This window comes from Sarcophilus harrisii, chromosome 1 (assembly GCF_902635505.1).
Source record: "Sarcophilus harrisii chromosome 1, mSarHar1.11, whole genome shotgun sequence".
NCBI classification, from domain to species: domain Eukaryota; kingdom Metazoa; phylum Chordata; class Mammalia; order Dasyuromorphia; family Dasyuridae; genus Sarcophilus; species Sarcophilus harrisii.
In genome coordinates, this window is record NC_045426.1 from 279,642,669 (window position 1) to 279,654,221 (window position 11,553).

At 35.4% G+C, this 11,553-nt stretch overlaps 1 protein-coding gene across 1 annotated transcript; it reads left to right on the plus strand.

Annotated features, from left to right (window-relative positions):
- The first annotated feature begins 309 nt into the window (after positions 1-309).
- LOC116419026 (zinc finger protein 483-like) lies at positions 310-7,437 on the plus strand. Its single transcript, XM_031943162.1, has 3 exons — positions 310-514; positions 4,177-4,681; positions 5,591-7,437. The coding sequence occupies exons 1-3, from the start codon at positions 452-454 to the stop codon at positions 5,728-5,730; spliced, it is 708 nt and encodes a 235-aa protein (XP_031799022.1). The 5' UTR covers positions 310-451; the 3' UTR covers positions 5,731-7,437.
- The last annotated feature ends 4,116 nt before the right edge of the window (positions 7,438-11,553 follow it).

Sequence of the window (11,553 nt, forward strand, 5' to 3'; positions counted from 1 at the left end):
GTCGGTCCCCCTGCTAAATTAGAAGTATCAGAATTACAGGCACTGGTGACGCAGGCGTCCGCACCTTTCTCTTCCTTCTTCGCTGGGCGTTCCCACTTGGCAGCGTCCCCGAGAAGGGCTCAGCCGTCCCACGCTCGTTTGGCCTGTTTCTGGGTCCTTACTGTGGGAGGGCACTTACCTCCTGTTTGTGTAGGGAACTGGGGTTAGCTCAGGAAGCGCGCTACAGCCCTACAGGAGAAATTTTGCCCTCGCCTGCGTCGCGTACGTTTTCTTCCTCGAGTCGCCCTCGCCCTGCTCCAGGTTCATCCCCCTGGCGCCCCCCCCCCCTCCCCCGCCCCACTCCCCGGGACTGTCAGTGACTTGGAGATTGCGGAGAAGAGGCGGGTGGGGAGGCAGCCCGTCCTGGAGCAGTTCTCCGTGATCGGTGGGGAGATTTATTGGAGCGGAGTGGATGTTTCCGCACCCGGATAGGGGGGAAAAAGCGACCTTCTCTTCTTGTCAGACTGGCAAAAAGGTCTGTGACACAAAAATGTCCGAACCTCTGCTCTAGCTGGAATTTACCGTTTTCTATCATTATGAATATTTGGGAAAAAACTTATGACATTCTGACATGTTCCATACGTTTGGCCCTTCCTTCCCCTCCCCCCCCCCCCCAAAAAAAAGGGGGAGACATGTCTCCCTTGCCATCCTCCCTACTCCCCAGTTGGGGACTTAAGCATAGTTATTTTTGCACTGCCTGGCACTCCATAAATGGCTTGCTTTATCATTTGAGGACCTCTCTAATATCTTGGGTTCCCAGTTTATCAGCTTTGGTTTTCAGAAATTCCGTGTTTACTGTACAAAAACCACGGGCAGATATGGTCTCACCTTGATCTTACCATCACTAATAATTTCCTCCTCCATGATCTAAATCTCTGAAAATTCTCTTAGATATTAATCTTTCGATCTCTATCTGTACCTCATTCTTTTAAACTTAGTGTTTTTGTCTTCATTCTGAAGTTCTTCATCTTCCGTCATTCCCTCCTCTCTGCTTATCTGATGCATTTCCCCCTGGGGGTGGCCTCTGTTTCCTTTCTTAAGAATCTCAAACCTCTAGTTAGCTAATTATACTTGTCTCCACAAACCTTAGTCCTAGGTTACCTTCTGTCATCTACTTATTCTTGTACAGCTGAAGTTATGAAGTTTTCTCTTCCCTTACTACCACCTGGTCTCCCTCCATAGAGTTCCCTACACATAGTACTCTTGACAAAGATCCACTTTCTACTTAAAAAAAAAAAAATTATTATTATAGCTTTTTATTTACAAAACATCTGCATGGGTAATTTTTCAACATTGACCCTTGCAAAACCTGTTCCCACTTTTCCCTTCCTTCCCTGCATCCCCTCCCCTAGATGGTAGGTAGTCCAATACATGTTAAATATGTTAAAATATATGTTAAACACAATATATGTAATTTCTCTTTTTTTTCTTTTTTTGATTGTTTTAGCTTCAACTTTGACATCATTGATTACTATCCCTGCTTTTTTTCCCCTAATAAATTCTTCTCCTGATCCTTATGTTTCCCATCCCTGCTGACCTCTACTTTTCTTCTGCATGCTGCCTTTCCTTGCTATCACTTAACCTATCCCTTCGTCCTTCTCTTATCCTCTTCCCCTGTTTCCCTCCCTCTTTATCTAGTCCCATTAATTTGCATACCTTTTTCTAACTACTCCTCCCTTACCCTATTCCCTCCCCTCTTATTTCTTTATAAATTTAGAAGACTTTTATATCTTTATATATATAGTTCCCTCTCTAACCCATTCCTGATATGAGGATTCCCAAACTTTTCCTCCTTTTGCATCTAATTCCTCTGTCATTTCTTGCTCGTGCACCTTATTTGTATAATATGGTTACTCTTTTTACCTTTTCCTTCATAGTTTTGTTATTTTAGAATCACATCATATTCAGGTCTAGCCCAGTCTTTCTTTTGAATTATCCAATTACTAATGACAACCTTAGATATATAGCTTATATTTTCACATATAAAACATAAATAATTTGCCTTTATTCAGTTCCTTGAAATTAGTCTTTGATGTTTAGCTCATTTTTCTCTTGGATCTTACATGTCAGATTTTTTTATTGAGTTCAGGGATTTTTTGGCAACAAAATCCTGAAAGTCTGGTAATTCATTGAATATCTTTTTTTTTTTTTTTTTTTTAAATTCTGATTCTAACACTTCAGGATAATTTTCTTTTATTGTATCCAGATTCTTTTTTTGATCATAACTTTTAGGTAGTCCATTTATTTTTGTTTTCTATTTTTGATTTGTTCTCCAGATGTATTGTTTTTCTTATGTCTCACATTCTCTTCTATTTTTTCATTCTTCATTATGTTTTATAATTTCTTGGTCTCATAACTTCATTGACTTCCCTTTGCCCAATTCTAGTTTTCAGGAGTCATTTTCTTTATTAAGATTCTAGATCTTCTTTTCTAATTGTTTGACTTTCTTATCATAGTTTATTTTTCTTGGATTGTTCTCATTCACTTATTTAACTATTTTCTGTTTTTTTCCTCAATCTTTCTCATTTGATTTTTAAAATCTTAATTGAGTTCTTCTCTGAATTCTTTTTGGTCAGATTGGGGTAGAAGAGACTTTTTTTTTTACTTCACTAAATTCATTTGAAGATGAACTCTGGTCTTCCTATTCCCGTAGTAAATTCCTATGGTTGAGTTCTTTTTTGCCTACTCATTAAAAAAAAAAAATTTTGCAGCAAATTGTTGGTGTAATCACCTCTTTTCTTGAGGTGCGTGGGGTGGTGCCTCTGGTCCAGCGTCCTTCTTCAGTTCTCCCTTCTGTCCTGGAACCAAAAACCAAGAACTCAACCCACTTCTACGTGCCCATAGCCAGCAGCTTCTCTGCCCCATTGTTTTTGCGTTTACCAGGCATATGCTGGTTCCTTTTTATCCAGGGCTGAATCTTCACAGCACAGCTGAGCCTGGCATTCCTTATCAATAGAGGTTCCCTCAGTCTTACTCAATTCAGATCCTTGACTTCCCTCACTGTCATGGAGGTGAAGATTCTTGGGATTGGGGCTATCTCCCAAACAAGCAAACCCCAGGGCTGGTTCCTTGTCATTTTAATGGAACTAGTCTGGAGGTGTTTATACTTCATAGTGACCAAACCTCAGACCTGATATCTTTCTGTGATTCTTTTCCAATTGTCCCAGTAGGAACATTAACTATCTAACCCAAACTTTGTTTTTAACCACTCTAGTTTGCCCTGAGGTACAATTTTGTCTTGTTTGTGGGAGTAATCTGGGGAACTTGGAATTTTTAACCTCCTCTACCATCCTCCCATAATTCTCTGACACCTTTTTTCCCCATAAGATTATTTACTTGGAAATGACTAGTAAATCTAGGTATTTTTGGTAAAGGAGAATTTATCTTTCCTTCACTATTAGGTTTTTTGATTGTTGATAAGGCCATTTTTAGACAGATGGCTGTACAATATGTATTATTATTATTATTAAACAAAGAATTTTTCTTTTTATAAAGAACTGTTTGTTTCATTGTTTCATTGTTTCATTGCAGCGTAATGAAATTTGTTACAACTTTGGATTCATTGTTATATTCAAATCCCTGTTCTTTTTCAACAGTTTTCATAAATTAAATCTTTATTGAGTACCTACAATATTCAAGGCATCATGTTTGGTACTGTGGCAAAGAAGATACATCTCTTATCTTTTAGAATTTTATAGCTCAGGCTACCAAAAAAATACTTTTTTTTATTTTTAGCTTCGAGTAACATGAATCGGTAGGAACAATATTGTTTGGTGGTGTTGGTGTTGAATAAATATAAATGTTTAAGTGTATAATGGTGAGAGTGTATGTATTTATTTCAGTATAAAGTTAAAGAGCATTGGTCTGGAGTCAGGAAGTATCCATGTTTGAATAAACTGAATGTTTTCTTTTTGTATTCAGATGATATTTGTTATGCCATGTACACATGCTTGGTAGAAGGAAACAATAGAGAACTCTTTAAAGTTCTGTAAATCATAATGCATTATATAACTGTGTCTACTCAGTTTATAGGTAATTTATATATTAAAATTCTCTTAATCTTTTTAGGAGATAGAAATTTGATAGTTTGACATTTCTTGATTGTGATAGTTAAGAGTGTTGTATTTTTGCTCACAGCATCCCTCACAAATGTATGCAGGTATCCAGCCTGGGTCTGAAGGGAATTGGATCCCTACTGAGGATATACATGCCAAGTCCACTGTGATGGTCCCAGTTGAAGAGCTATTTTCCCTGAATAAGATGACTAAATCTCTAAGCTCCCAAATTCTGGATGTACATAAACAAGATAAATTACTGAGAATAAATTTTCCGAGGGAACAGGTTAACATTCTAGAAAGAAAAAGGTTTAATGCAGAGGCTTCTCATCAGACCTTCAGATGTTTTCCATACCCAGAAAAGGCTGGACCCTGTGAAGCTGTGAATCAGCTTTGGGAACTCTGCCTTCAGTGGCTGAGGCCAGATATTCACACAAAAGAGCAGATCCTGGAGCTACTGGTGCTAGAACAATTCTTGACCATCTTGCCCAGTGAGATCAGGATTTGGGTGAAGTCACAGAATCCAGAGAACATTGAGGAAGTGGTCACCCTGGTGGAAGATTTGACTCAAATGCTTAAGGAGGATGGTGAGTTAATGAAGTCACTGTAAGAGAACAAAATCTCTTCAGAGTGTGAGAAATAAGGATAGACATCCTAAGAAGAGGGGTCCTCGAGAAACAATAGTGGAGAAAAAATAGGGAGAGTGAAGATCTCTGGATTGGGGGAATGAGCAAGTATGAACTATTCAGTTTCAGTTCTGGTCTTCTCTCATGTTATCTAGCCTAAGTTGTTTTTAATAACTTAATAACTTGACTTTATGCAGGCCATAAAATTGAAGAAGTTCATTGAGTTGTAGTGACAAGGGAAATAATGAAAGTAGTAAACCTCTTATAGACTTTCACAAAAACTTCCTCTCAAGGCTTATGGCATTTTCATCTATCAACCAATCTTGATATTGGATTTAATAATAATTTTTATTTTTTAAAATAATTATTTTTAAGAGCTCTTTGAGGTAAGAAAAATTGATATGATTATTCCAGTTTTGAAGATGAGAAAACTAAGGAATAGTATGCATAGTCAATTTGCTTGCTGTAATGGTTACATAAAAATTAAATTCTTAGATCCCAGGTCTTTTAACTCCCATTCTATACTCTTTTATCTAGGCCATATTTCCTCCCTGATGGAAGATATAAATTTTCTATGAAACCATTTTCTATAAGAAACTTAGCAAAATTCATTTGATCTCATATTCTATAAGGAAATAAAAATTTCCTTGTGAAACCATGACAGATACTTAGAATTACAAATTCCATATGATATATAATATTAGAAACAATTATGAAATCAGTATGTTCAAACCAGAATTCTGTCATTGGAAAATTGCTGTCATTAAAAAGACATTGTTAGAACTCTAGAGTCATATGTAGCACTGCCCTTCTCTCTGTATTGGTTAGGATCTGGGTGCTGATCCTATTTCCATCCTTTGTCCTCCCTAGCTTTGCATTCTCAGGATTCTGTCTTTCTCCGAGATAGGAACACAGAGAAAAGAGAAAAGTCTTATGTGTTTCAAGTAGCCAGATGCCAGGTAAGTAGAATGTATTCTTCATTTTCAAAAATGCCATATTTCTCAATATAGTCACTTTTCATTCCTTTTTACTAGTGCTTCTATGTCTAATCAAATCCTGTCCAGAGTTCTGAATATATTTTATTTTCTCCCAGGAAACTGGGCCTTTCCTAGTTGATGTTAGATTCAATAGGGAATACATTCCACAACCTGGTGCCTTCTCTACTTAAATTTCACTCATTTTTTTATGTTTTTGTATTCAGTACTATACTAGTCTGAGAAATACGAAAGAAATAGAAACTATTAAACTTAGTGTGAAAAGACTTTCCATCTTTCTTAGAATAACAAGGCCAGCATTTGAGAAAGTAAAGAGCAATTGAAGTCCATGCCATATATATGCCAAAATGTTTGTCATGGAAAACAAGACGTGTAACTAACTGTTAAAGGAAGAAACCTAGTTTACTAAATTGTAAAAGTAAGTAACAGATTTAAAAGCACTTACTGGGACTGGGACCAGACTTCTATTTGGATAACAAAGACTAGAGCAAAAATTACCTAAGTGCTTAGTCATACTTAAAATATGATTTTCAGGAATATAACTTCACGTTACTGATGATATTCTAACCACGGTATGTGAAGAAAAAAAGGGTTATACAGTTACTTGATAATGGTTATAAATACCAACAGATTTTAAAACATGTTTTCTGTATTACACAATTGAAAAAATTTTGTTTTAGCCTCTGGGACCACTTTCTCTCTTAAGATCTCTGTGCCATGCATAGACTATGGGGATTTTCTTTTTCTCCAAAGTATTCAATGGATCATTATAAAAGCAGGAAGTTGAATGTCAGACTAATTAAATAATAGTTTTTGAAGTGTGTTAGAGTTTGTAGTACAATTCTATCATTTTACAGACTAAAGAGAATGAGCCTCAAAGATTATTATGATTTCTTGGAAAGAAACATCATTATCTATCAGTCTACTGAATAGGAGTACAAATTGCCTAGGTTTTGGAAATACATCTTCAAAAAACCATCAAAATCTTCAAATGCATATAGTGTAGAGATTCATTTGGCTGCCAAAGTGATTTTCCTAAGGCACTAATTTGACCATGTCATCTCCCTATTTAATAAACTTCAGTGACTCCCTTCTGCCCTCAGGATCAATTATCAAATCCTTTGTTTATTATTTAAAACTCTTCACAACCTGGTCTCTTCTTACCTTTCCAATCTTTTTGCACTTCACTCCCCTCCAGTCATCTTTTGGTCTAGGAATAGGAAGCTATTACGTCTTTACACACTCTCATCTCTTGACTTTGTACCTTTATACTATTTATTTTTCATGTCTAGAATGTTCTCATTGCCACCTCCTATTTTCCTGGCTTTCTTTAAGACTCAGTTCAAATCCTACCTTCTAAAGGGGACTTTTCTTATTCCCTCAGGCCATCAGTATCTTCCTTCCAAGGTTGTTTTCCGTTTACTCTGTATATATCTTTAATGTACCTAGCCATTGGTATGTTTTCTCTTCCATTAGGATGTGAGCTCCTTGAGGGCAGGGATCATGTTTTCGCTTTTTTTGTATCCTTTTTGCTTAACACAATACTTAGCACATAGTGCTGAATAAATTCTTGCTGACTAGACTCATTGATTGACTGATTTTTATTATATTTGAGATTAAGAAATAACCAACTTTCATTTGTTACTGGTGATAAGGGAAACCAAATTCATAAATAATCACTAAATTTTATTTTTGTCATTGAACTTCTGTTGCTAGACCAACTTCCCCCCCCCCCCCATTTTTTAACTATTTTACTTTTTCCAATTACATGTAAGGATAATTTTTAACATTCATGTTTGTTTGTTTTTTTTTATTTAATAGCCTTTTATTTACAGGTTATATGCATGGGTAACTTTACAGTATTAACAATTGCCAAACCTCTTGTTCCAATTTTTCACCTCTTAACATTCATGTTTTATAGTTTTGAATCCTAAATTTTCTTCCTCTGTCCCTTCTTTCTAAGATGGTTAACACTTCGATATAGGTTATATATATATATATATATATATACAATCATGTAAAACCTATTTCCCCTTTAGTCATTTGTAAAAGTAACATTTTGCAAATGCTAGTACAACTTGCAAAAGGAAAAACTCATGAAAAAAAAAAGAAAGCAAAAATAGCATACTTTGGTTTGTATTTAGACTCCATCACTTCTTTCTTTGGATGTTCACCAACCTTTTTATTAGAATTGTTAGTAGGTTACAAAAATGGACTCTACCATAAATAGTAAAATGCTCAGAAAGAGGAGGAGGAGATCAAAAGCCATCTACAAATTGAATAGTAAATCTTTGAAACAGTCTAAAATCAGTTATATTAATAAAACACCTAGGTATCAACTGAGACAATTTTAACAAAACTTTTGCTCAAGTATCGCATTGTTCTTAAAGAGAAGATGAAGAGATGAATTTCATGTTAATGTAATTAGATGGATCCAGAACTAGTTTTATGGCCTAACAACATTAATAGTTAATAATGAACATTTTGTATTATACATTAATTGATTTCACTAATTATTGTCAATAATAAATTATAATGTTAAATAATGAAAAGTTAGTAAATAATAGTTAATAATAAGTAATAGTTCAATGTCAGTTTGGCAGGAGTGGAACACCCTGAGCCTCTATTCTGGGCCCTATGATGTTGAACATTTTTATTAGTGATTTATATAATGGCATAGACTCATTAAACCTTAATATAATACCAAGTTGAGAAGTCACTGGATCCAAATGGATTGCCAGGGTAGAGCACTAGGCTGAATTTAAGAAATGAAATTCAATATGAACAGATGTGAAATCTTATTCTTAGGTGTAAACAAATCAACTAAAGTATAAATGGGGAAGAAATGGTTCGTCTAAAAAAATATTTGATAATTTTAGTGGACTACAAGCTTAATGTGAGTCAGCAGTATGATGCAGGGGTCAAAAAAGGCTATAGACTGCACTGAGAGCCTCGCTTCTGGAAACAGGGAAGTAATGATCTCAGGGATTTCTCAGTTGATATCAGGTGCTAAAATCAAATGTTGGAAAAAGAGCAGCTCTAAATTGTGATTTGATTATCACAACAAAAGGATTTATTATCTCAGGTGTGTATAGTTTGTGTTAAATTTGATGTGCTACATTCCATGACTTCAACATATAGGTCATTCTTATTCCTTTTTCTTTTAATAAACTGCTACTATTTAAAAATTTTTTTCCAATTAAAAAGTAAGTTTATTAAATTTTATTTTTTGTTTGCAAAAAGAAAATTAATTAAAAAATAAAATAAGGGAAAAAATAAAACAAAACACTTACCCGTACACATAATATAACTAGATCATTGTGAAAGTTTTCCTGTTAGTACTAACTCTGGTTTTAACTCTTGGCATGGTCAGTAATTAATATAATCATAACTATTTGATGGTACTTTTGAATTCTTGTAGCTGTGATGGCTTTTTGAGTGATGTTTACATTTCTATACTGGCCCATTTCCAAAAAAGAAATGATATTAGAGAATTTTTGATGGGTTATTTTTTCCCTTCTCAGACCTCATCTGACATAAGCACTGCAGTTTAAGAAGGAAATGGATAAGCTGGAGAGTGTTGAGAAAACAGCAATTGGGATGGTGAAGATCCTTGATTCTTGGTCATGGGAATATTGGTTGGAGGAACTTGAAATATTTATGCTGGAGAGAAGAAAACACCTGGGGCTGCTTCAAGTACTTAAAAAGCTGTTAAGAAGAAGGAGGGAATTAAATTTGCTGTGTTTGGTCCCAGAAAGCAGAACCTAGAGCAATTGGGACAAATTGAAAAGAGGCAGATTTAGTCTTAAAAGTCCAGAAAAGCTCCCTAACAAGGAAAACCAACCAAGAATGGAATGAGCTGCCTTACAAGTGATAGTTGTTCTCTCCCTAAAAGGCTTCAAGCAGAGACTAGATGACCACTTGTCAGGTTATGATAGAGTGGGATTCCTTTCACATATAGATTGGAATAGATGGCTGCAGGGGTTCTTTCCAACTTTCAGATTCCATGAATAAATAGTAGCATAGGATCTGTAGCCGTGGGTGGGTAGGGAATCTTCAAATCTGGAGTTTGAAATTGTTGCAATTGCAGAACTATTTGAACAAAATATGGTGCTATATTTTGGCACACGCACACACACATGTGACATTTCTGTTGTTATCATAACTGTGACAACTTGCTGATTTCTCCTAACTTTAATTTGCTATATTAAAAGCCCAAGTTTTTGAATGAAAAACTATCTAGAGTTTGAGTCCTGGCTGTCATAACTTCCTATATGTCTGACCCTAGATAAATTTATATGTTCTCGTTTTGGAATTTCAGTTGGAATTTCTAAGTAGAGGTGTTTTGTAGATGGAAATAGGAAATTGGAAGACAAGTAAAAAATTGCTATTGGGGATACATTGTACAGTAGAAAGTGCCGGATTTTGAATTAGAAAACCTGAGCTATTCCAGCGCTGTTATTATCTGCGTAATATTGGTCAAGTCACTTAACTATTCTGAGCTTCAGTTTCTACAACAGTAAAACGAGATAATATAGTAGATGATTTCTAAGATTCCTTTTCTACATCTGTGATCCTATATGTTTAAAAAGCTCCACAGGGACTTGGTTGATTATTTTTTCAGATTTCAGGTAGATTAGGTAACTCACTTGCATGTAGATGATAATAAAAGGGTATGAACTACTCCAGCTAATGAGTAAAGCCAAAATTTTAAAGCATTTTATTTTTCTATCAGGGGTCATTGATATATGTTTTTAAAAATTTGATTCCTAAGCTTTTTGAATCATCTAGTGCAACACTTAAATTTTATGGATGAGGAAACAGATCCAGAGATCAGAGAAGTGAAGTGAGTAATGTCAAATCACTCAGATAATTAGTACTAGAACTGAAACCTAGAACCCACCTCAGTTGGTTACTAATTTAATGCTCTTTTCATTGTATTTTACTGTACAGGCCCTAAATAAATAATTTTGTACCACAAACTATATAGCACCTTTTTTCTTTAAAAAAGCAAATTTGGGGGCAGCTAGGTGGAAAAAGTACCAGCCCTGAAGTCAAAGGAGGACTTGAGTTCAAATCCAACCTCAGACACTTAACATTCCCTAGCTGTGTGATCCTGGGCAAGTCACTTAACCCCAATTGTGTCCACAATAAATAAATAAATAAGCAAATTTGTGAAGTTGAGGTACTATAAAGTCATGGTGTATATTGTCAACAAGGATTTCCTGAGTTTTTCTAGCTAGAAATGAGTAGATTGTTAGAAGTCAAGGTCAAACTAGGACCAGGATAAGAAGATACTACTTGGAGTTACAGGAACTTTCAATTGACTTATCTGAAGAAACTGAAAAATGAATAATAAAGTAAAAATATTGACTGTCATCATATCTTGGAGAAGTTTTAATTAATGTAATAATTCCCATTAATAGAGCCAAAAGGTCCCATTAAGTCTTTCAATTAGAAAATACTTTATCTCCTTGGCACACTTCTTGGTTGCCAAGGATGCCATTGTGTCTGAGGGGAATGGGAGAAATTGGGGCTCTTCCATAACAAAGACATTGGGGAATGTATTGTGATTTAGGGAAGAGCCAGACTCCCATTGAAGTGATGAGTAGCTGGCACATTTGTTGTTCATGTGACACCATTTTGAATGGTTTTCCATTTCCTTCTCTAGCTCATTTCACAGAAAAGGAACTGAAGCAAATAGGATTAAGTGACTTGACAGCTAGTATCTAAGGCCAGATTTTAATTCAGGAAAATTAGTCTTCCTGACTTCAGGTCCAGCACTTTGTCCACTATGTTACCTGGCTGCCCTCATCTTGGCATATAAGAAATACTTAA

Excerpts from the sequence above, each read along its gene's own strand:
- LOC116419026 (XM_031943162.1), top strand. The coding sequence starts at position 452 with ATGTTTCCGCACCCGGATAGGGGGGAAAAAGCGACCTTCTCTTCTTGT. Across the intron at positions 515-4,176 it reads CTTGTCAGACTGGCAAAAAG|CATCCCTCACAAATGTATGC; the intron begins GTCTGTGACACA and ends TTTTGCTCACAG. Across the intron at positions 4,682-5,590 it reads TCAAATGCTTAAGGAGGATG|CTTTGCATTCTCAGGATTCT; the intron begins GTGAGTTAATGA and ends TGTCCTCCCTAG.